This window comes from Pungitius pungitius, chromosome 1 (assembly GCF_949316345.1).
Source record: "Pungitius pungitius chromosome 1, fPunPun2.1, whole genome shotgun sequence".
NCBI lineage: Eukaryota > Metazoa > Chordata > Actinopteri > Perciformes > Gasterosteidae > Pungitius > Pungitius pungitius.
In genome coordinates, this window is record NC_084900.1 from 33,547,924 (window position 1) to 33,574,617 (window position 26,694).

The 26,694-nt window shown below is 43.6% G+C and overlaps 1 protein-coding gene across 2 annotated transcripts in view; it reads left to right on the forward strand.

Moving 5' to 3' along the window:
• Positions 1–7,984: 7,984 nt before the first annotated feature.
• syt6a (synaptotagmin VIa) overlaps positions 7,985–26,694 on the forward strand; it is a 37,321-nt gene continuing 18,611 nt past the window's right edge. Inside the window, exon 1 of one of the 2 annotated variants that reach the window (XM_037479269.2) lies at positions 7,985–8,195. In XM_037479269.2, the coding sequence (XP_037335166.2) occupies positions 8,003–8,195 (193 nt within the window). In that variant the 5' untranslated portion in view covers positions 7,985–8,002. Of the gene's footprint in view, positions 8,196–24,818; positions 24,969–26,694 lie in introns of those variants that run through there. The other variant, XM_062565541.1, reaches the window with a different exon arrangement.

Below are 26,694 nucleotides of genomic sequence, written 5' to 3' on the forward strand. Positions count from 1 at the left end.
CTGAGCGTGGCCTGCCGGATTGCTGCTTCAACACATTTACTCCTTAAATAGATAAACCTTTTGATTTGTGCGGAAAACTCAATGTTTTCTGTTCAAGGGGCTGAAGCATCAAAAGTGAACCCTGAACTTCTGATTCTTTTTTTTCGACCCAATTTAAACTCCGGATATGAATAGTGAAGCCAATGCGGAAGTGCTCTAAACCTTTCCAAACCATTCTTTTTAATATACTGTAGGGGCCGACTCCTCTGGGTGGAAAAAGAAGTGTCCCTGGAAAATGACCAGAATGACCTCATCATGACCTCATCACATGAACCTTCAGTCCCAATCACTAAAAACAAGCTGCCCAACACAGTGTATGCTTTACGCCGTATGTTAGGATAAATATGGGGACCTTTTCATTTATTCTCATCTTTTATTTTGTCTTTCCGCAGTAATTAGCATTTCTCAATGTCAGTTGAGGGCAACTTAATCAATTCATTCATCAATTCAGCGACGTCACTGGTGAAGCATCCCATATTATACCAACGTTACATGAATGGTTCAAGGTTTTTGAACAGGTGTTTCCGACTAAGCTTGTTAAAAACGTATAACTTGTGAAATGATTGCCTAAATGTTGCATGAACAAAGCATAAGCTATAAAGCAAGACATTGAAAAAACTGGTTTATCCTTGATGACATGGCTTTATATTTGTGTTTAGGACATTGTGCACAATTTGCGATGCCAAAGAAGTATCAAAACCAAAATTATTTTTCTATTACCTTAACAACGACAACTAAGACATCGCAGGCAATGACTCAAATAAAAATTATTTTCTGCCTCTTACATTTTACAATTGAATTACAACAGCGTTGTAAACTACTGAGACAAACGTCAAGGCTGTGTTTGTCTGCAGAGGAACGAACCATGCGACCCCTCCACAGCCAAACATCCTGTGATTCTGTCTGAACGATTTCATGCTTGGAGAAGCGGAGGTTTGGGAGAATATATCAGGTAGGAAGGGCCTCGGGTGTGGAAGCACCTTCTAAAGACAGGCAGGCTGAGTTGCTTTGGCCACGTTTAGCGAAGGCAAATAAGCTGAATTGTTCTCATGGCATTTGATTCAATCCCCTGCAATTCAAATGCTCAACATTCTGGATGCATGAACACATGATGAGACATTTGGTTCAAGAATTTCCTTAAACGACATCTATGACAACTATATTCTCAAACCTGCAGTTCTCTCTTTTGTAAAAAATTGTGGGAGATTCCTCAAGTATGTGAGTTATATTTCATGTGTCCCATATTTCACACGTGTTCCTTTCATACAACCACTTGACTTTAATTTCCGCAACTTGTGTGAGTCGCAGGGTTCAGTTGCCGTGGTGACTAGATCACATTTCCTCCTGTATAATGAAAACAAGCCCATTTACTCATCCATACCATACCATCTCCTGGCTGCACGTTTCAGCACCTGCTCCGTTCCCGCCATTCAATGTCTTAAACCACCTCTCTCTCGTGCACAAATTATATTTAAAACGTTTCAACTTATTTTTTATTGCTTAATATTTCTTTAATTATGGAAAAAAATGTTAATAAGAGAAGCACTTTGGGCAACTGCTCCTCTATCCCTGCATCTTCCCTTCTTGTTTGCTTGCAACGACGAGTTTCTCTGTATCATTGTTCTTACTGGGGTTAGCAGAAAGCTGTGGATCTATCAATCAAAATACAGAATGATAATTTATTTCTCTCAGCTAACATTATGGATCTGTTGTTATTTTGATGTGGAACACGTTAAAATGTCTTGATTAGCATCAAACACGACAAATTACAATTTTGACCTGATGATGGATTGATAGATGAAAAGTTCAGGGATCACTAAAGACATTGCATTTCAACCAAAAGATTTAACTTAAATCCCCAATTGCTAACTTCTTAGTGGCGAGAGTCATCAAATACATCAGCGGATGAATGGAAAAAACGGTGCCTGCCTGTTTTAGGGTTTTCACTGTAGTAGTAAGTCTGAAAACTCAGGGGCACAGAAGTAATTCACAATTGATTCTCCAGGCACCATAATAACCTTTACTAAATTTAATGGGAATCCATTCAATTTGCGGTCAAGACATTTAGGAAAGATATATATAAAAATCTTAACTTCATGTGAGCACTCGAGGAAAGGTCATGAGAGATAACGCCAGTCAGTAATCTTAGTCCTGTAGGGACCATGTTCACACATGTCAGGCAGGCCACCAAATTATTTAAGGTATTTCAGTCGGGATCAAAAGTGCTCAACTAGTAAAGTGACGCAAAGACCAATAATAATAAATCCACAGTCATCCTTCATCCGTCCGACCTTTTCCCACAGAATCGCTCGGTTTTCCCCCTGTGATCCGACTCGCCACCCTATGATCAACACTTTACCAGACAACTGCAAGCGTGAGTGACTCACGCAGAGGATTAGGTCACTTCCACCACGCTGAGCAGCCTTTCGGCTTGTTAACAAACTGCCGTTGGCGGAACAGCACGTCTCCCAAAGTCTCGGGCCAGAAGGATGGACCGAGACGAGCTTGCAAGAAAAATATGTAAATACACACCAATGTCTTAATGTTTTACTATTTTTACAGTCTTAGTTTTGCACGCTAATATTTGAACAGATAAGGGCAGCCCATTGCAAAAACAAAATGTGGACCCAATGGTGGTGCTAGATTTGCTAAGGGGGAAATTAACCAATCAATGTAAATCAAAAAAAATATTCAACAAATATCCAATGCAACATAAAACAAACTGCTTCTTGTAATCTCCATTGTCCCAAAGCGGATCCTTTCTTCTACGACACTCTCTCGCTCTCTTAAAACCCAAAGAATGGATCACAGAGATCATTGATCCTCTCCGTCCCCTCATTTGCAGTCAGACCTGATGGGGAGTAGCACTCGGCTACGATAATCCACCGTGCACACCGGGCCAAAGAGCTGCTGCAGTAGCTGCAATCCGTCAGGGTGCGCTTGTTTTGCTCGTTAAAGAACCGCGCCGACGGCTCGAAAAAACCGGGGGAGGGGGGGGGGGGGGACACATTGGATGGCTCACTTAAAATTTGAGCCACACAGCCAGTATATAACACAACCCGCCTTCTTCCCCCTCAGACGCACTCACCTCTCACCTGAGGCTGTAAATGGATTGGTTCCCTCAACCTTATTTCTCATAATAATAATGTCGCCCTTTAGAATCCAGATTGAAAACACATCTTGTTTGTGTTTACGCTCTGTTTTGAAAATGATTAACCTCGACAGCGCTCTCGTATTAACACTTGAACCCGTGTCGGCGTGTAGCGCCAGGTGTGTTGCACTTGAATTTTAAACATCAGGTTTTCTTTTCTTGCTTTTTTTATTACTCCCTGGATAGTGGGCAGCTGGAGGTGATGAGCAAGCTGATGCTGTATTGTGTACGCAGGGTGTCCTGCATACAGAAAAACCACAGCATTGTTTGCGTATCTTCTCCCTTGTCTTTCTGTTGAGTATTAAACTATTAGCTTAGTTTATCTCCAAAAACAGGAAAACACCGTTACTCATCGTGGAAGAAGGCCGGGCGCCGTTCATCTGCATGCAGTCTGCCACCCACGCAGCAGCGACACGCATCCTCTGCGTTATGGAGATTTATGCTGCTTTGTCAAAAATGCTTAGGTCTGTTTGTTTTTGATTACAGACAAGGATGGATCCATTATAATAATTTTAATACCCTTTTGCAACCTGACCTGTAAAGGAAGTGTGGGAATATTCAGGAGCAAAAAGCTGATTTACATGCACTGGGATTGATATGCATGTCGGCGGGTGCAGAGAATAGACTCTCTTTTTGGACTCAATCACTCGGTTCTGACAGGAACTCAATCAAACGCCTCATTTCAGTGACGTTCGACTGACGTTGGATGAAATACGGCTCTGTGCACATTTCACCTGGACGCAGAATAATTACGCTGATCCCTGTCCATTCTGCACGTAATGTCAGCCTCGTTCATCACTGCGTTGTGTGCGCGGCCTTATTCACAAACGCTGTGATGTGGCACCGTATGTATTTTTTGAGCCGCCTTTCAGGGCTCAACAGAAATAGCATGTGTCTATTTCATTGTAAAAAAACAAACAAAGACAAAAACCCCCCCACAAGCATTTGTGATGTTCATCGGCAGATCCGTTTGTTCACAGATCATCATCCTCGTCATCTGTTGCATTGTGGCTTCGGAGCACCGTGCATCCGATCCTCGCTTACACAATTTTTAGACGGTTACTAATGAGCTTACGTGACTCAAAGTATAAATATTTCTCCCGTTACCCCGCAGCTGAGTAGGGAGTCTTTTGACTAACACGTCGTGACAATGAAACAAACACACACGCTGGGATACACCGACACACCGCGGACCGGAGAACTCCTGCCCCCGTGGGCCCCTCGGGAGAAGTTTGCTGAAGTGCTGATGTCGATTAGCATAGCTTTGAGTGAGCCGGCCCTTTGTCATGCGATTGCCACGATGAATCAGGTTCAACATCCGTGCAGCCACCGGGCCGTCACCGCAGAGAGATATTTGCCGCAGATGAGGGTTGATTTGCATATCAAACCGAGGACCTCATGTGCCACATGTGCCCCCCCCCCCCCCCTCTCTCATTTGCTGTGTAAAATATGCCCAGATAGGACCATCGCAACCTTTCCCGTTTGTTCATAGCTTATGGGCGGGAACACCTAATGACAGCAGAGTCAAACGCTATGATTCAGTTGGATTATGATCTATAACCAGCTGTCTCGGCAGTTGCCTTAGATATCGTTTTAATGCACCATCACCCGACAGCAGGACCGTCTGTTTTCTTTAAATCACTTTTGTGACTGCCGGAACTCTAAATAATTGAGCGATGGAAACACATTTGTAAGAGAGTCAGTATTTTGTGATCCCTCTATCGGCTTCGTGAATAATTAACAAAGAGGTTAAAATGTACTGCACGATAAAACCGAGACAATCTTTTATTCTGTTTAACTTGCACAGTCAACCTCAACACGGAAGTCGTGGATAATGTTTCCTCTTGGATTTGCTGTTACTGGATTATTTTCTTATTATCTGCTGATGTCCTGGATAACACTGTCGCCCGTGTCAGTGTTCAGACCCTTTACTTGAGTCAAAGGTGTTACACATAAAGTGTACGTAGATGGAAAAAAGGCAACTTTTCATTAGCCCTAAAAACAGGGCCCTTTTAAGCTTTGCAAAAATACCTTTCCTGCTGGCTAAAGAATTTGATCAACAAATAAAGGAACGCTTAATCCCTCAGTTCATCACAAACATTCACATTCTTAATCAACAAATCCAGAGGCTCCGAAAGTTTTCACTGAATAAGAAGGAGATGAAAAATGTACGAAAACTAATACAAGCTGAAATCTTTTCTTAATACAGTTCTGAACTTCTGTTGATGGTATTCTGTTTACGTCTACTGGGTGTTTTATCTATCCGCAACATTATAAATGATTTACCTTGTACCATTTTTATTACAATGTGAAGGTTATCTCAAGCTGTAGCCTGTTGACAGGATTATATATATATTGTGGAGAAAGTGGAGGCTTTTCTTGGTAATGATGCACCCTCTTTTTGTAGGGCCGTTTATTTACCAGCTGTCTCTAAATGATGGACAATGTGTAACCAGTAGCCTCATTTGTTGGAAATACTGGACATTCATGGATAACACCCTCTAAATAATGCATGGAGAGGAAGAACTGCTAAACCCAGGGGGCATTTTCTTCCACAATTAAAGCGGTTTCATAAAATCTAAGCACTGCCAAAGTGAATACAGGTAAGCAGTGGACCTGTTTGCATTAGCAAAGTGGGGGGGGGGCTGAGGCAATTGACTCGTTTGAAAACCTGCAGCCAGAAAGTAGTCGTTCGCCCGTTAATCAGGATTTGCCTAAAGCAGATCCAATCATCAGTAACAGGAAGCGAAGTCGACCCTCAGACCCAACCTCAGAGGGGAAATGATGACGGGGGGGGGGGGGGGGGGGGTCATGACAAGCTATCATCTAAGCTGCAGCTGGAACAATAGCCCACCAGTTTAGACTGTGTAGCGTTCAAGTGCTGGTTTAACTACATTAAGGAAGGGAGTCAACCAAGATCTGGTTGAGCTCAAATCACTTTGTAATTAGAAAGGCATGACATCATTATTCTGATGCCATATTCACCACTGGGGTTTATTGAATTACTTTAATTAATGGTTAAGAACATAATTAAGGGATGAGGTTCACGTTTAGTTCAATATAGGGTACTAGAAAAGTCAATTAGCTTCAGTTTTTTCCTCGCCAGGGGCTTTCTATACAGCCTTCATTTGAAAGTAAATACTTTTGAATGTTCACTTATTTTAATTATCAGATATGACAAATTAATTTGAATTACCTCCTTAGAGGTTTGTGAAACAACAGTGAAGGGAATCAGGTGCTGGAGATGTATTTGCCTTTATTGAGCTTCATTAGCTACAGTGTCTCAACAGATACTAGATTTTCACTCATAGTTAGACAAATTGTCTATAAAATAAATAAATATCCATTGTTCACCGGTAGACAACTACAGTTACTCAAGTACTCTCTGTGTGTGTACTATTTAAATGTTGAACTTATACTCCCCTACATTTTAGAGGGAAATGTTGTGTTTTGTGTTAAAATGTACCCCACCACCACCTGGGCCGATCCAACCAACCAACACTTGCGTAAGGGAATGTAGGACATTTTTACAGCATGGTTTTGCTACTATTACTTTAGTAAAAGATAATCTTTCCACATAACGATTCCCCACGTCTCTCTCTCTCTCTCTCTCTCTCTCTTCCTCACCCTGCCCTTGTTTATCTCTTTCACAGATAACGCTAAATCCCTCTCATTAGAGGCCGTAAACACTCAGGGATCACAGTCAGAGCGAAGGGCCACTGGCGGTGCGAGCGGCGAGACCTGGCAGGTCACAGGTGGTTCAGCTCACGGTGGAATTCATCGCAAGGGACCGTTTTGACCCGCAGGGAACCGGCGGAGCCACACTCAAATTGTGAGAAAAACAAGCCCAGTGGTCGTCGTGTTTTTGTTTTCAGTCCGTAAACACTGCCCTCAGAGCCCCGTTGCCTCAGTACTCGAGCGTGTGTTTGCCGGCTGAGCGGAACGGAGGCGCCGTCGCTGCCGTTTACGCCCGCCTGCCCGGACGCCATCCGCCCCAAAGCCGATGGCGCCTTTGTTGCGTCAACCTTTGTTTTGTTTGCGCGTTCATGACCGCTCCACCTCCTTGTTATCACTCTGCTCTGGTGGAGCACATTTTGATTCATTATATATTATAGAATATATAAGTATTACTCCCAACTTGAGCTTAAACGAGATTGAGCCATCTCTATTACTTTTATTGAGCAATGTTATAAAAAAGATCCGATTATTGTTGCCCAGAAGGTAAAAATCTATCTTTTTTCTTAGTGACCCCACTAAAGGGCAACAATTCCCAAGTTTGGCGTCATCTCTCTTCTTATATTCGGATGGAGGGTGGGAGGTGGGAGGAGCCATGTGGTAAAAAAAAAAAAAAAGGACACAAGAGGGAGGAGGGGAGGGGGTTTCTCTGGTAAGCTGTTGTGGTTCTTGGTGACTGGCTTTTTGAAGCATGTGTGTGATGCAACCATTCAGTCCCACCGCCTGGGGACAAATGTGATGTATTAGCCCTCGCTCATAATTGCACACACAACATTGACAAAAAAAACAAAACCACACAATCATGCACTTAACAGTCTTGGCTCGACTGAGACACCAATTGAAAATCACTATATATATACATATATATCCATATATTTACAGATTCATGGTATAAGTGTATACACACTGGCGCGTTAGTGAGCGGACACGCGTAAGGGAGACCGCGGAGGAGAAGGAGCGGCCGTGGACGGGGACAAGTTGTGTTCGTCTTCTGCATGCTGGGCTGCTGCTGCTGCTGCTGCTGCTGCTGCTGCTGCTGATGATGATGCGTGTGTGTGGGTGTGTTAGTCCCCTTGGATGAGCACATACACGGCTGAGGATGCAGCTGGGAGCATGAGTTCTGACCGAGAGGAGTATGACATGATCTGTCAGAAAGCTGTGACCCTAATTGTTGACCTTTGCCTCCACAACAGTTCACTGTTGGATCAAGACACCTGTAAGGATTACCTCTTCCTGTTGTCCAGCCACAGCTCAGACCGCAAAGAACTCGGTAAGGACTATAATTAACTCCTGATCTATATTGGGTGAAAGGAAGCAGCCACCCTGTTGTTCTTTGCATGAATCCATGCTGGTTTTCCTCAGAGGGGCTACTTTTTTATTTTAGTTTGCTTCACTTGTATGTGAGTGCAAAAGATGCCATCAGGATTTTCCATTTAACGTAGTTTGATCTCTTTTTCCTTTATCGTGTGTGTTCGGATGGATGGTTACTCAGACAGAGCCTTGGTCTGTGTTATTAATACAACCCTAATGAGTGTCTGAGACCCCATGGCAAAGGTTTGTAAAGCAAACTCGCATTTTCTCCCCAGGTTACTCCAGAGAGTAGAGCTCCTATTCTCTTATTACACCAGATATGCCTTCAGGCTGACTAATGCCAGCTGATGCTGTCTTGACCACTCAGGCTTACAAAGAAAAGAGAAGAGAAACAAACAAACCCTTTTTCCCAAATGCATGTTGCTGGTTAACAACATAAAGCAGTAGTGTCCTTTGAAAAGTTACAACACCCTGGATTGCATTTTTGATTTATTCACGAGGGATGATTGACACATCTGTTGCACCCGCTTGCATCTGTTGCTTTGGCACTTCCAGTGTGCTTCACCCTCTTTTAAGTAATCCCTCTCTTGTTAATAGAGCAGCTCTACTACGTGCTCTTGGGGGCTACGGAGGCTTTAATTCTGTATGTTTATCGTAGTTGTGAAAAGGTCCTGTTAAATTCATGGAATATATTGGCTAAATTGACTTGAAACAAAGGACACAGTTAATTTAATGTTATATTACACATAACACTGTTCAATATCTGACCAAAAGGTGGTGAGAACAATTAAAGCTTCATAGATTTAAAAGAAAACTGAAAGTTGAAAAGGTTTATGGAAAGAAGAGCTTACAATTTGAAATATCTATATGTAGATATTGTCTGTAAAACTGTAATGAAGAACCCCAATGCAGAATATCTGGACATGTGATTTCACGGGGATCCGTTGCATATCTGTTACTGCGATCGTTTGATTCTCCATATATTTCTTCTTGAAACAAATGAATTTCTTGTTAGTCCACGAATTCTAGTTTTGCAGAGGTACAAGCAAGAGGAAATAGCATTTGAGATTTTCTTATTTTCATTTTTCAAGAATGGGTCCCTGTTCACAGCGTGCATGTCACACCAATCCCGACCAAATCCACTGTCAACTCACATCATTGTCAGTGGAGGAATTGAACGTACACCACTGAGCCACTGGCATCCACCACTGAGCTGTGGGGACATTAAATGCCACTGCATATTATGCAGCCCACGACGTGAATTACTTCTGCCACATGGAAGCTAAACAAGCTGCTTCCCATAATGTTGCAGGATGTGTAGGTTGAGGGTGTGGGGGGGGGGGGGGGGGGGGGGAGGGGATTATGAAATGCTGTTGTCTATATATTTTCCTTCCTGTAATTCATAGAACCCACGGAGCGTGGTAATAAGCGAGCAATGTTCAACAATCTGATGCACAAAAGGTGAAAGAAACGAGGTTAGGAGGATTTCACATTCTTGACATGGCAGCGGCCAGCTGGCGGCCCACGACTCACGGCGCCGTCAGCTCTTCCTGTGCAAATAACGGCTAAAGTGCGACAGCGTACCTGAAGGGGGGGGGGTGGGGGGAGAACCAAAAAGTGGAACCAAAGAGGGTGGAACTAAAAAAGGTGAGCGGCGGTGCTGTCAGTCGGGACGCCGTTATCAGCAGAAACAGCTGTAGGAGGCCAGTGAAGAGGAATTAAAAAATGTTTCCCACTCGACTCATCCAGGGACGAGCCGTGATGCTCAACCCTCAACGGGATTTGGTTTACGTTTACGTGGCGTAAAGGGGGGAGAGCCAACGCCGCCTCACCCCCCCCCCCCCCCCCCCCCCCCCCCCTCCAAACCATGAACACCCTCAATCCCAGTATTCACTTTGGTCTCAACTACACCAGAGCGGTTTTGCAACAGCATCTTGCACTGCACAGTTTGCTGTTTTTTTGGTCGCCAAAACAATTAACAAACTATCAATGAACCATTGAGGTTTTTTTTTTTCCTCTCGACTTCATCTAAGTGTTTAAGTCAATTTTGAAAATGGATTTGCCCCCTTTTATCCTCTGTGACAGGGCGAAATAGTCCATTAGCTTTGCTATCATGCCGCTGTTGGAATATATCTGCAACCATCATGCTCACAGCACCAGAGTCATTTTAATAGAGTCATTCTTCCCCTCCCAACTCCTCGCTGCTTGGCTGAGTATCCTGCACTACTTTCAAATCGATTACCATAAAATGAGAACGAGAAAGCCCGGGACTTTTTTTTTAGCTCCCTTAGAATAAGCCATCGTCTTTATTGACCACTTTGTTGAAACCTGCGTCGGCTGATTGCGTCTCCGTCAGGGACCCACCTGCTGCGCGTGTGAAAGGCCACACGAGAGTTCTTCAGGGGAGATGAATCGGAGCAGGGATCAGCGTCTCGTGGTCTCCTGAGGGAACATTTCCCACTGATCAGCCGCCGGCACAAGGTATCGATATTCACTCCTGAGTGCTGATACAAGTAACAAAACATATCCCTTAAGCCCGGGCAGCTCCTTGAATTTACTGCATGCACTTATAAGCCGTCTTCCACCCCCTCCTCCAAACAAAGACCACACCGACCCTCATTACCAATTCCTCTTTCATTATCAAGGTGCAGCTTCAGGTGTGTGGGCTTTGAATTGATGAGGCTTGTTTTCTTTTTTTTGAAACACGTTGTTTCACGGACCCCCCCATCTCATCTTGAGGCTTATTAAACAAGACCCCGGCTGGCAGAGGACATTAGCATCGGCGGATCATTTAGTTCGCACCGGTATCCGCTCTCTCTTTCTTCGTGGTTTTCGCAGGGGCGGATGCTGCATTGCAGGTTGAATCCGAAAAGAAAAGGACATGAAATGAACTGCACTGTGGAGATTAGAACCCCATTCCAACCACTGTGCCTTTCAATAATTAATACCTACTGTCTCTTGTCTCTGTATTTTATTACAACATTTTACAGTAGACCACATAGGAGCAGTGGAGACACCGTTCCTGTTGTGGGAGATAACGTTTGGAAAAATGTCTTTCATGAAAATACCAAATACCAAGTCCCCAAAGGCTTGGTGTTATTATTACTGTAATCATCAGCCAACAATGACAAAACCAATGTTGGTATTTTTGCAGCTTCTGGCATTCACGAGGTGAGCAGGGAAATAATACATCCCATTATGCAGAATTAGGAGGCTTTATTTTTTCTTTCCTTGCACCTTAACACAAGTGTCCGGGGATACAATGATTTAACGCGAGATCCCTTTGGGGCTCGAATCAAACTGCTACCTCAGTGAGAGTAAGGTCAGTGAACCGGTTCAGTAGGGGGACAATGACCGGCGAAATGTTTCACTCAGGTTAATGAGCTAAGCTCGCACACCAATCATCGAGAGAGAGGGACGGAGGTGTCCCTGTTCATAACGCTGCTAACGTTTCCTCCCCCAAAGGTGCTCATCTCCAAAGCCGCTATCTGCCCGGCCAGTTGAACATCTGTGGAGCCACCGAATGAATGCGAATCCATATCCATAAATAAATAATAAAAATCCTCCCCTCCCCTTCAAGACCTCAGCAGTGCAGACAGCGGCACGCTGTGCTGTAACTTTGTGTCAGCGTGGCACAGGACAGCGTTCTCTCTCCGCATGGCTTTCCCCTTACAAAATGCATCAGTGTCATCAATGACAAAAGTATTAGGAGGATGAGTAATGTAGAAACCTGCTGCGTGTTTTCCAGGCCAGCGCACTGGAACAAGGCCTCTGCCTGGCTAGTGAGCGGCAACATTGCTTTATTGATTAAAGAGCTAGGCCCCGAGGGAGCAAAGAGCGCCGTGAGCTTCGTGGAGAAAGCGAGAGTTTTTATTTCGGCCTGGAGCACGACATTATGCTATAGTTTGGGCCCTGAATTACATCAATTAGTTGCTACGCTCCGTCCCCCTCGGTTGGATATTTGCAGTTGACAATGAAAAACAAGGCCAGATGTAACACTCAAAAATGACAAGGGAACCTTTATTTCAGACCTTGACAGTAGCATGGCCTCTCATTTCTGGAGAGTTAATGACATACAATGCTGCACACGATCGTTCGGTCGATTTGACAGGGTATGAAGCTTCACACGCTGGAGGAATACTACACGGTAGATGTGCAGGTAGCAGACAAAGCCAGTTAACACGACCTGCAAACCCCCAAAGTAAAATCTGGGTTGGATGAGTGCTACGGTGAGCTAGTTAGCCGTACATGCTAATGTTTGCAGCTCAAGCTAGTAAACCGTAAGTATGGATTAAACAAAAAAAATCACTACTATTTCAGCCACCGGACACATCACACATGCAGCCGTATTCGCTGCGATGTGTAAAACAAAGAGGGGAAAAGAAAGGGATCTTTTGTTTCGCCTCATTTTGTTTCCCATCGTCAACGAGCGCTTCTCATTTACAGCGAAGCCTTTTCTGCACCTTCTGCTGCCTCAGAATCTCGCTGGTTGGTTTCGGTTCTAGTCGCGTTCTTTTTTTTTTTTTTTTTCATAATGGCTGAGAGCTTGTCTGTCACGGTGAAAGGTTTGGGGCCTCCGGGGGCCGGCGCTCCTGTCGCGCTCGCAGTTTTTGATGGTGTAGAACTCGATGTGAGGCTCGCACACTTGATCACACACATTAATGTGCAGAGGATGATGTCACTCAGTGGTTGAACACTAAAAACAAAATGAGAAATGATGGAGACATAACTGGCACTGGCTGGGGACGGCAAATTGGAATGACGGAAAGGTTGGGGCTCTTAAGGCCTCAAGGTGGGCAAAAACAACCCAAATCTTTTTTTGTGCGCAACAATTGGGTCACACAAAGATGATGAGTCAGGTTGTGTGCTGACGTGTTCCAACCCGAAAGTGGCCAAAAAAAATGGATTAGCCCTGGTCTAAATCTGACCTTAGATTAGCCAGATTGATGAGCTTTGTAAACATTGATGGAATGGGTAACACGGTTTATTTAATTATCAGTTAATTACCCTTTTTCAACTGTAGTGTATTTTGACTTCCAGGAGACAATTAAATGAAACTGAAAGATCAAAAGAGTGTGTCAACATCAAGTACTGTTGTCATGTCCAGAAAAAGATGTTAGTTAGGTTGTCTCGTGTCCGTCTCGTGAGTTCCTGTTTTATTTTGGAAAATGAACCTTCCCCTTGTTTCAGGCAACTTTCCCCTTCCTCTTGTGTCGGTGTGATTGCCGCCCCTCCCCTGATTGTCTCCACCTGTGCACTTCCCCTATGTGTGTGTATATATTGTCTGAGTCCCCCTCTGTCCTGTGCCAGTTCGTCTTGTCCCAAGCCACCGTGCCAGCGTTACGTATGTCCACAGTCTTGCCTCGTTTTTTGTCGACACCTTAATTGAGCCTGCTTTCAGTTTTTGTCTCTAGATCGGTTTTTCCTCGCCCACGAGTGATTTTTATTTCAGCGGCCATGCCCTGCCCTTTTGTTAATAAACTTTGATTCTTTTTTCGCACCACGTTGTGAGAGTCGTGCATTTGGGTTCCCGTCCACCGTCCGGTCGTGACAACTGTGCTACAGAGTGGCGAGAAATAATGCTGCTATAAATTACAAAGAGTCTGAATATGTATATCTAGTACAAAAAAGTTAATGTGAAAAGGAGACGCTTGTCATGTAGTTGAAACTGTAAAGATCATGCATAAATGAAGGATGGACTGAAACAGTCCATCATTGGTTGCCATAGCAAAGGAATAACCCCTGTGGTAATACGGATTGGCTGAACAGCAACTGTTATTTCATTCATTTATTTATTTTTAGCTATTATCTGTTTAACCGGAATTAATAGCACTAACAGCAACCATACACCCTGCTGGTGATGAACAAGAACATCGACAGAGTGGAAACGAACCCACATAGACTGGCAGATAACTCCTCTCTCCCTAAATGCTGCATTTGTTCCGTGTCAGAGCAGCCGGATGCAACCACAGCGCCTCAGCTGATGAAAAACACTTCTATGTTCTTCTATCTATGCCCACAGCAACAATAACAATGTATTTTTTGAATGGTAAGATTAAAAGCAATAGAATACGTTACAACTATACCAAAAATGTAAACATTTTTTCAAATCTTATGATTTGCCTCTGAAAACCATTTAACATATTGTTTGTATATTGGTACTGAGCTCAACTCTTCACACAATCTACATAGAGAGGAATTAGGATATAAACGAGAATACTGCATAAGAAATGAATGGAATTGCTCTTGGATTGTCTATAGCGCAATAACAATAATGTTCTTGCATAAAGCAGTTTTTCATTATTTTACAGGTGCTAAGTTCCATACATACACAGTATTTACAAAAATACGTCAATACTAATCTCCTCTAAAACTGAATCTTAAACGGAAATGAATCTGCGAATTGCAGACTGGGTTATGAAGAGTTAGTGGATATCTTTCTCCTGGGCCAATTAAAGCCCTTCAGAATCCACTGATTAGATAGAAATGATTTTTGCACGCACGAAGGCCTAAATTAAATAGAAATATCAATGCTTCAGGGTTAAATCAAGGGTGTAATATTTATTCAGCGCTGCATAGTTTTACACTAGGATGCCAGAATAGTACTCAATCATCTCTGTATTTGTTTTGACAATGATTGAAGATGTTTTTTTTTGTTTTTTTTTGTTATATTCAGCCAAAGGGGACGCGCACCACTTCATATAAAAAATAGTCCTTTATAAAATGTGTAGAACATCATTTTTATGTTGTAGACAGTACGCTTTTGTTTCTCTACATCCTGTGTTCGGGAGCAGCCAGAAGTCCCACTACACCCAGAACATATGGTGCCTTGGGCCCTCCATCAATTTAGAGTATATCGTTCTCATTTCCAGGAATCTCTTCCTGCTTCCTATATTCTGTGTTTTCACTGCCATTAACAATCCCCCGAGGAAACATGACCCCCGAGAAGTACAATCAGGGAAGATGGGAGGTGCTGGAAGGACAAACTGAATAACAGCCTCATGACGGAAGACTAAGAGGCGTCGAAAACTGTGTCCAGCATGCCAATATGTTTTCAGGGTTTCTATGCGGTCGTCCAATCAGGAAGCTTTTGAGCAAACGTGGAGCTCGTGTTTCATTAAAGCTAAAGGAGAAGAATCGATTTTTTTTCTTTAGAACTCGATTGGTAAAAAGAGGTTTGCAATTTAAGCATCGTTGTGACATTTTATCCTCTGATTACATTAGCGCCCGCTGCAAAGCAGCTGCCTTCTGGTCTGAAATGATGTTACCTAAGCTGACAAGAATTGATGCAATGACCTTACGGCTTGTCACCGGCGGAAAATTGCTCCACGGCTCCACTGTGAAACATCGGAGATGTGAAGACAGTCAAGTGTCTCTCTCTCTCACCGCTTCTGTTAAAACTATTATTACACCAGTGAAAGAGGCAGCAGACTGTGGCGGAGGGGATCAGATAAGTATAGTTCTTGTGAGGAAACACTTGCTTCCTGCATGCAATGCGCAGGTAGGGATACGGTAGGTCGTTCTAATCACCTCGCACACACCCTGGGGACCTTGGTCCATTATTCATCAATAGGCGCGTCCTTTACATTTGCATATTTCATTTGTCCGTTAGATGCAGTGATAAATATCCAGGTGCTAAATTAGACTAAATTACAGAAACTTCATTCATTTGGAGTCAAGTCTTAACACCCAATAAATAAAGGTGGAACAATTTTTGTGGGAAAACCAAATAAAAGTGAACCTTTTTTGGAAACTGGATGAATAATTTAAATTTTATTATGAATCAAGTGAGATCCAATTTGGGAGTAACATTTCTACCAGTATGTCTGTGAATTGATTTTTTTTTAGCACTGCACCCAAAATTTGACAGGTGTGAAGTTGAGATCAAAATGATGGCCAAACATAGAATTATTTTATCCATCTCCTAGAGCTCCTGGAGGCAAAGATTCCATTATTTTTTCGCTGCAGCACTTCTACAACATTTCCCTCCTACGACATTTTTGAGGGAATTTTACAGAATAATCAGGAAAATACCTGGTTTAATTGTTTCCACATCAAAAAAGCTAATCTAAACATGCATCAGCAGGTTGATTATGAGTCACGATGAATCGCTTTCGCTTACATGACAAGTGGTCGTATCTGCTGGTTTATCCTGGTCAATTCCTCCCTGTGTAGCATTAATATTTAACAGGTAAAAAGTGTTGGGAACGCGTCACCTCAATTCCCCACCTATCAGTAGTATCGTCGGGGTCACTTATGAAAAGCCATCTATGCAAAGAAGTTTTACCAGCGGTAATTCCTTCCCTGGTAGATCACAGCCCTGCACATTGACGAGCTAATCCCCAGTCAAGCACGTAATTAAGAACCGAGTAGAGTCTGCTGCAATGCATGCGTGGGACATGACAATGAAGCGGAGGTCTGTGCCAACGGCGGGGAAAACTAATCACCTGTCACCGGCTGTTACTGAACCCGACAGCCGCTAAGACACCCCCTCCACGCCGTGCAGGTATGGATGAAGATAGATGAACCACAACCTGCAATGGCGACTTCATAGGCACATGTTGGTGTAAATATGTTATGATGTGTTATGATATGATATGATGATATGAATGATCTTCCCTGCAATTGCAGCAGAAGTAGCATGCATACCTAGAGGGTTTGTCAATAAGAATCTACTTTGGTCAACAGTCTGTCATATTATTAGCTTGTCTACTAGCTTGGTTGTTAATAGATGCACCGACCGTCATATTGAAAAAAAATCAGGTTCAATACGGTTATTTGAACATTGAAATGTGACAATGTTTTGGTGAATGTATTTCATTTGTTATTGATGAAAAAGGGGTTTAATAACTGAAATACAGGCATACTGTCTTGAGCGTGACCTGACCACATCATTAATATCTCAGTTTTATGATAAAAATTCCCTTTCAATGCTTTGACGCTCCCATCGAGTATCTAGAATCTGGTAATGTAGGAGAGTGTTCGCCATTATTATGCAGCGGAGTGTGATCGAATCCCCCATTGAAGGACACACTCCACGTAACCTCACTGTGGACGCTCCCATCAAGGTGCGAGGCCTCTGCACAGTTCCAACACCCTTTCAAATCCCAAGGTAACACATCTTACAGGGAGGCGTTCAGCACAGGTGGGATTTGACAACATCTGAAGTGGAAATATGTCAGTGGATTGAGAGCTACAGTGCATTCAGAGTGGATGAACAGGTCCGTCCGGTCCAAAGAGAAGAAATAGAAACACTCTGTTAAAAAGAGAAGTCCTTTATATATATATATATAGCTCTGCTGGACTTCAAGCACTGATACGTATCTCTCTGTGGCTCAGCAAAGGCTTTTTGTCCTTTATATAAGAGGATTTCATCCAAATATTGCTGGTAGGATATTATTAGCTCAACTTGTCACACCCCGCTTACTGCCTTTTGGAGTTCAGCTCCAGCAGCGTTAGCAACACCAGACACTTGAACACACACTGTTTCCTGAAGCCATCAATCTTCTCAACAACCCACCCGATGTCCCTCCTTCACCCCGAGTGCCCCCCACCACCACCTCATCTCAATGCACACACACACACACAAAGATTGTGCAGCACAAGCAAAGTACTTTTATTCAGTATAAAAGGTAAATGTAGCATTTCTCTTTTTAACCTTCTCTTTTGAACTTTTGAACCTTTTAACCTTTATTGCTGTGCTGATTCTCTCTGATTCTGGTCCTCATTATGAAAACCAGTTAAATATTGAAAAGATTGAAATATTTGTTATTTATGTAATATTGCATTTACGTTTATTTTTAGTATTCGCTCAAGGAAGGTTACAGTCTTGTCATCTTGCTTCAAAGAGGGCTTCCATTGTGTGCTGCTTCTACTTTATTATATTTTTGAGAAAACACTTCATTGTTCTTGACGTTGGTTACTTTGTAAATGCAATAACATCAATCAAATGATGAAGGATTGATAAATCATTGGTATGAAATAGTGTTCCTAGCCTGCAGTAAATTAAGTAACTCAAATTAGTTCTACCTTCATGGAGCTCACTGCTGAGATTAATGGACAAACCACCAACATTGTTCTCCTACCTGCTTTGCACACTGTGGAAGCTCCAGTTGGTTATACATCCAAGTACCTCTTCTTCCATTTGCCTCTTAACATGTCTTCGTTTGCGACTTCTCTTTCAGCACAGGAAACCATCATGAGAAGACCCGGTATGATTTGTGCTAACACATTGCCAGTATTTTCAAAAGTAATTGATGAATTGATGAGGTACCTGAGAGAAAGATGATCGAGTCCATGGCCATCTCTATTCTTTCACCAAAGGATGCCCTCCATTCCACCATGCTCTCATGCCTGCCGCTCTTGAGTCCCTCCTGTGACCTTCTTACCATCCTTTCCAACTTTTCACGCAGCTCAGCCTTGCTGATTCATGGGAGGATTTCAGGGGGCTGTGATAAATCTCCTCTGGCGAATACCAGAGTGAATGTAGATTTGTATTCTTGAGGCATTAAACCCGGGGGGGGGGGGGGTCCTCCAGCTTGAGCTCAGTTTCCTTTGAACTCCACTTGGATTCCCTCACCGGGCCACCAGCCATAAGCAGATGCGATGCGTTTTTTTTTAGGCCTGATTAAACAGGATGCTCCGGTTTTATGGTTTGAACATTGCACGGACAGCACACCTTGAATATGAAACAAAAAGGACCCTGACACATCACCTCTAGTGATATAGTGTGTATTAAGAATCGACCAATCACCCCTTATCTATAAAGGTTTGGAAGCGTAATTTGTCCGCATCCCCTTATTTCATCTTGAATAAGTAAAAGTGCTGAATACCTAGTGACATACATACATATTTATGATTTTTAAAACATTCCTATTAAATAGTTTATGAATGAGACTAAATTAACACAATTCAGGAGCGTTAACGGTCTTCGATTTTTTTCTCATCCCTCGTGTGGCTCAAAGGTGTACAGCAGATATAAATATTGAATAAAAGACAGTGGAAGAAATAAAAAAAATAAAAAAATGCATGTGCTGTCTTGAATTCAATCATTCTTTGGGAGTGAGTGCTGGAGAGTGGCACAATGGAATGAAACGCTCCAGAGGCCCTTCTACAATTCCCTTCTCAAATGATTTGGGTTCAACAAAAGTGTGTAAACACGTTCTGTGCATAAAGATGGGCCTTTATGTGATTAATATCTTTGTCAAAGGCACAATTTCCAACCAACCCCTTGTTACATTAGTAAAGTGGATTCCCTTCCCTTATTTTATTTCATATCTTTTTATTTAATTACGGTTATAGCCACCTAATTACTATGCTAGCAAGTTCCAGGCCTTTAACAAAATAATGACATACAAAACCATGTTATAAATAATGTGGGAAAAAAAACCAACTTCATTATCAAAACAGAAGGATGTGCTGAGCTCGCCCCCCCCCCCCCCCCCCCCCACCCCGGTGAGGATTCATCCTGTGGAAGTTATGTATGTATTCAGGCCGCTGCTTTCTCACTGGCAACGAGAGACCACGTCGATGTCTGTGAGCAAGCATCAAGGAAGCTTGTTTATACGGAGGAGAATACTTCTGAGACCCAGAGTAAAAGTAAATATAGTCGGACCTTCAATACAAACAGAACCGTCAGCCGGAAGGACACTGTAACAAACTAGAAGACCATGTACTGAAATAAGAAATAATATATCTATAAAAAGATCAGACAATTTTGCAATAGTGGATTCAGTATCCACAAATAAAAAAGACATTATGAATAAAAATAAGACATTTTGAGGGATGGATTTGTCCAAACGGAGAGAAAGCTAATGAAAACTAAGCATCACAAGATGTTTGTGTCCATGAAGTGAACAAAAATGAGTTGAGTACTGACCTAGAAAGTCTGTCACGGAAAACCTCCTGATAAACATCAGGGGAGTAGCAATCAAAGATGGGTAATCTGGGTGTTAGAATAAGGGAGAGCCACGGCGGGGTTTAGCGTCCCAAAAAGAGAGCCGAGACCACTCGTTCATTCTGAAACCAGAGACGGGCCCTGAAGTTCTGAGAGAGTGGTGAGAACACATCCTGAACCACTGGTTGTGAAACACCGCCCTGCATTCATTCTTGAGGCAGTGCTTAATGTTGGATGAGATGGATTCCCACGTGCTCGGGTCATGAAATGATAGCAGTAGAGTCTCAGACATGAAGCCCCTTCCTTTTCCTCATCGTTCGGGGTATCTTTTCATCTTTTCATCCGCCCTGTTTTCTAATTTCCCTCAGGTTCAGCCGGTCATTTGGTAAGAACTGGTCCAAAACGGGCACTGCGCTCTGTATGTAAACCATGTGTTAAGAAATATCTCTCTTACAGAGACTGCCTTGGTCTGAGAATTTAGAGGCATCTTCATCTTCCTGCGACAGCAGAACGTTTTACATTACCAAAAGAAAATGAAAAACTCAATCAAACAGTCATTTGACAAGCAATTTAGTACCGAAACACATCACACAAGAAAACATAAATATAATAGAAATGTGAGATGAATCAAGTTCATAGGTCTTGTGGCTATTGATCCCCCTAAATCTTACACAATGCACTCGTTAATTAGTAAATACTGTATTAAAATGTAAACGTAGAAGTTAACACTGATGTCTTGGTGTGTAAGCAGCAGTAAACGGATTAAACTACTTTACTGCTAAACATTTCAGCTCAGTGGTCCAGTTCCAGTTTGAGGATGCTGACTTGTATCTTATGTTAGCTTTTTTGTGAGTGAATAAGATGGAGTGTGTGTGACGTGTGTGTGACGTCACAATCTCAAAGTCCCCTTCTGGTTACCAGTCCACGGAAAAAAAGCACCACGGTGACCTTTTTGTCTGCATAACAAGCCGGGACAAAGAACACATTTTCCCGGTGGTGCTTCAGCTGCTCCTGACACAGCATCATCATCATCATCATCATCATCCTCAGCTAAGAAGACTAACAACTATTAACACTGAAATGGAATAGAAGCCTTTAATGTCACTGTACACAATACAATGACATTGGTAAGACTACTGTTGATCGGAGCAATTAAAAGACAGAGAAAACAAAACCACATCAGCATGGAAACAATCAGGGCCAACAACACAGGCCCTGAAATAGTCATTAAAATAGATCAATCTGATATAATTTAGCAATAGAATAAATGCATTTATTCTACTAGAAATAATGAAATTTTCGCAACACAACAAATGTATTTATATCAGTAGTATGGATTTAATTATTGCAATAGTCATTATGTCATTTTTTGCACCAGAATGAATTTAAATGAGACAAAAGAGCCTATAGGTTTGATTCTTCAAAAGAAAGTGTTGTTCACCAGAGCAAGATGTTCATTTTCCTATTGAGAGCCAAAGAGGCCACAAAGTGGAGCATGCTAAAGGGGGGGCTCACTGGGATTCACACGTTGTTTTTTAACCTTCTTTTTGAAAAGGGCTGCAACTGTTGAAAATTTGCATCGCTGCCGGTGCGAATAGTTTTAATGCAAAATATTTGCATTTGGGCATCATGTCATGAGTCACAGAGTGCATCTCTGCAGGGGGGGGAGCAAAGCTACTCTTTAGTGCACATGTCATCACTGCTGCTTTATGGGGCTTCTTAGCGTCTTCCAGCTCAGTGTTTTTAGTTTCATGGTTTGTAACTTTACTGTAGCCATCAATCTCATTTTCAGTAACTGCCAAATGCAGCGGTTTTTAGAGAAGAAAAAAAAAAAAACGCTGCATGACAAAGACACTTTTCGTATTCAGGCATTTAGAAGCCATTCTACATAAAAGCAGAGCGAACATCGGAGTCACATTTTGTCAGATGGGCAGAAACGTGACTCTAAATGACTGCTAATAGATTTCTGTACCTGATTTGTAAAATTGATAAAGTGATTGTCAACACACAGGCTTCATGCTACTCCCGGAGAGGCCGTGAAAATTAATTAATCACGATGTAAGAAGTCTGAGATGGAAATGTCGACCTTTAACGGTCTTGCTGTGATAAGTCAGATTGCGAGGACATAGTAGTTGAGAATGTGTAGCACGTTCCAGTTTGTCGACTGGACTTCCCAAAGTCAAACTACTGTGTTTCCCGTTGGTCACGCCCCCGAGACGTCACGTCTGAGTTGACGCGTTCGACTCCGGGTTGCACTTTCATCCTCATTGTGTTCGGCTTCATTCGGACATTTGTTTGGCCAAGACTCTCCAGCAGTCCACCTTTTAGCTCAGGCATCCAACCCCCCCCCCCCCCCCTGCTTACACCCATCAATGCCCCTTCAAAGGGCCTGGCCAGCCACTGTCAGCCGATCGTCATGCTGCTCGCTTCTTATAAAGCTGTCATGCATTGTTAATGTTTAAAGGATATTGTTGTGTTTGCTGTTCGGAGCAGCTACATCGCAGCGAGCTGAGTGATGTGATTTGACGACGGGATTATGGATGCATCTGTTTCGTTGACATTAGATTTATTTGGGGGGGGGGGGTTGGGAGTTATCTGTCTGTACAGACGCTTGATTTGATTGTAATTGTTAAAGAAATGAAAGTATGCGGCACTGCAAGTCGAAATCACATTAAGCTTCTTAGCAGGATGTGCAGCGCGCCGAAAGTGCTTGGTGACAACATTCACAACGCACAAAACTGTTCACTGATGCAACTTGTATTGACGTTGATCTCTGACACCAATGAGTTCTTTTCTTTACAAAGACTTGAAATAGTTTTTCAGCACGGGGATCAAAATATACATACGTGAACACTGGCGGCGTTTGGTAGAGGAAACCACAGAAGTGGACATAATCTCCATAACGATTTGTTGGTTTTTGATTTGTGGACTACAGTTTTAAAGCCTTGACTCGTCAGCCTGGACAATTTGGGGCAACTAAAATATTACGATAAGGGACCTCTCAATCACAGTAAGCCGCAAAGCTTGATCTGATTTACTGTCTATTTCATTTGAAATGGCACCATCATTTACTTGGTAAACATCATGCTGTATGGAAGAAGACTTAAACCCAGCCACTGAGACTCCTGTTTATTCATTGGAAAATGTAAGGTCATCTTCTACCAGCATAGGAGTCGCCCCCTGCTAGATGTTTGGAGTTTTTCGTTGTCAGGGTCAATAATAAGCCCTTACACGACAGACTCATGTTACAAAATTGTTCTGTGCACATCTAAAAAACCACATTATTCTATATTATGTGTCTATAAGGTGAACTTTGTTAAGTGTAGGGAAAAAAAACAATGTTCTTATAGTCCTATAAAAGTTCAATGCAATCCCAACATGGACTTAGTTGCACTTTACAAGTCCACCAATTCCTTAATAATTAGGTATCAGGCTGCTTTGTCACTTGGAACATAAATATACATTGTATTGGCCCACTTGCTGAAAACAACTAACCAGTGTTCTGATTGCTTATACAACCTAAAAATACAAGATGTTGCACCGGTCTAGTTTTAAAATGAGTGTTTCTGAGTAACACACAACGCACCACCGCAAACAACCCCCCCCCCCCCCCCCCCCCTCAGCTGACGGAACAAGGCTGCTCATGTTACCCACAACACACTTTGCCGAATGCACCGAATCGAGCGCGCGCGCGGCGCTCCGAACGCGATTCATTTCAACCCACGTCGTCGGTGTCGCGCATCCAATCGATTCCGAGGCGCTCCTCTGCGGACCGCAGCCTGTTGAGGAACTGACGCTAATCTCGACCGTGGGGGGAGAAAGTGCCCCCCCCCCCCCTTCGTTTTCTCCCTCCCTCTCCGGCTTGTGTTAAAGATTGTACTGATGGTGCTGCAATATGTCGCATGACCACGGTCAGGGGCTGCGAAACGGAGGCGCCATGTCGCGCGTGCTCATTGAGTCAGCGGTGCGCGTGTCCCCCCCCCCCCCTCCACCTCGCAGCGGCTCGAACAAAGCGAGAGGCTTGCATGTGTTGCTCATGAGGAAAGGGTCCCTTTTGATGCCTCGCGGTGCATTTGCCTAATGCCATTCTCTGCGGGAATGAAAACACACTCTTTGCATGTTTTTTATTCGAGCGCCCATTCAACCCAAAAGCTTTGATATTCACGAGGACGCGCCTCATGTGTATTCATGCTCCCAAACTTATGCGCCTTTCTTTTCGTTTGCCGCAATGTCCGTGGTTTTTTACACGCTGCAAAATGAACATTTCTTTGCTTTTTTTTCCTTCTTCTTCTTCTTCTTCTTCTTCTTCTTCTTTCTTTCACTCCACGTCTTCTGCAAACAGAAGTTCAAGTGAGAAGCCAATGAGCCTGTTAAGAGTGTCCGCTGGGCTTGGGTGAGGGATCTGCCCCCCCTGTAGACATTTGCACTACGGCATCCTGCTGACTTGCTCGCACTGCCATAGAAACCGGGCTCCCCAGTGCAGCGGAGGTTCATTCTGTTCAGGAGCAAGCGAGGAAGAGGATCGGAAGGGACAGAGTGAGGGGGGGAGAAAACATTTTTTTTTTAAAAGAGCGAGAGAGAGAAATAGAAAGGAAACGGAAAACAAAGGGAGGGAAGAGTGTGTGAGGGAGGGAGAGAGAGGGATCTACAAAGAAAAGTGAGAGATACTGTCACTGGTGAGTACATAGCTGTCACAGCAGATCGAATCCCTGGTAGAAAGCTGATGCTTTTGAGTGTATTTTTCCCTTCTTTGTTTGCTGTTTTTTTGGCGATTGATTTCACTGCTGCGCTGAGGTGCAGCTCGCAGGTTGTCAGCTTGTTGGGGGATGCGAGAGGGTGAGACACACACACACACACACACACACACACACACACACGCACACACGGTGCTTCGGAGGACAGATGCAGAGCAGCCGCGAGCTTTCTATTTGCCCGTCGGTCATTAACTGGGAATCTTCAACTAATAGTTACTTTTGAAATAACACATGCCAAGATAAAACTGTTTCTGTGTGTGTGTGTGTGTGTGTGTGCGCGCGCGTGTTTTTTACGCAGTCTGGCAGACCGGCTATATCATGCCCGTTTATCACCATACTCGTCTCTCTGTCATTTATGAAGCACCGTGTTCATTTTTAATGAGATTGCACGTCTGCAGCCGTCTCACACACACTTCTCTCCGCCTGACGCACCTGAACACGGGCGACACTCGTGGAGATGTCAACTTGTCCCCTCCTCCCATCAATGCGTTAGTTCTGAAGTTCACCTGCGTGGCACAGGTGGGGAGACAACACGGGGCCAGGTCACCGCTTTTGTTGTATGTTTTCTATTCTGTTCCAACATGCTTATGTCACTCGCCCCCCCCCCCCCCCTTCTCCCCATCCCCCCCCCCCCCTCCTCCTCGCTCTTTGCTGGGTTTGATCAACGTGCATCATGACACTTTGATGAAGCGCCAGAGCTGAGGGGCTAATGGAAGCAGAGATACAGCAGGATACCCTGCGCTTCCTTTCAGCCTGGGTGCAGGGGGGGGGGAATAATTGTATTATTCTGATCCTCCTCCTTCAAAGTGTTTCCCGGGTCGCCTTAAAAAGCAAATATTCTCGCCTTGAATCGATCAAGGAGCTATGGTCGGAAATCTTTTCTATAGAGAAAGTACAACCTGTTATGTGGAGTTAATCGGCTAAGCGGTTCACTGCGATCCCCTGCCTCCCTTCACACCTGTTCCGGTGCGGTTATATATATATATATATATATATATATTTTTTCTTTATCCCCTCCCCCGCCTCCAGCAGTTGCAGCTTTTGGGGGAAGGCTGAATTAAGCACAGTCCAGGCAGCTTTATCAGATTTCTGGACCCCGGTGGCCCTCCCTGGCAAGCTGTGTTCATGCTGTTGGTGTGTGAGCTTGTGGATGTCTGTTAATGGCCCTGCACTGTGTTTGTGGCGCTGACATGACCGCGTGTGTGTGATCAGGAAAAGCCGCAGGGGGGGGGGGGGGGGGGTTGGTTTCCCTTTGGCGGAGAGGACGCTGCGATGGCGGCTTTTCTTTTCTTCTGTCTCTTTGGTAACATGATTTATACCTTCTTGTTAAAATGTCACTCACCAAAAGGCTGGACTGTAAAATGTCCCTAAGCGGGAGCGTGTCGCGTGGACAATAGTGCACACTGGTGTGATAAACCACCCCCCCCCCCCAAAGCACACATGTGGGAATGTACAGCTGCAGGCCGGGGGTGAGATAACGCTGAGCCTCTCCGGGCACAATTTGATTCAATAGCATATCAAATGGGGCTGATTTTCTGACAGCCTTGTGGCCTGGATCAATAGCGCAGTCATCTGTGTGAGGAAACACTATTGCTCTTACTGCAACTAGAGGATAATTTATCCTGATAATGATTGCACTTGTTTAGAGGAAGCAGGATAAGCTAATGTTCGATGGGCACATTAAAGGAGAATCCTGTCTAGGGGGGGGGGGGGGTGGGGGGGCGATCAAGTGTTGCATCTCTGAATTGTTAGAAAGAAGAAAAGCTCCGCGGAGCATAGCTGCTACTGAAACGTGTGTACTTCATTTT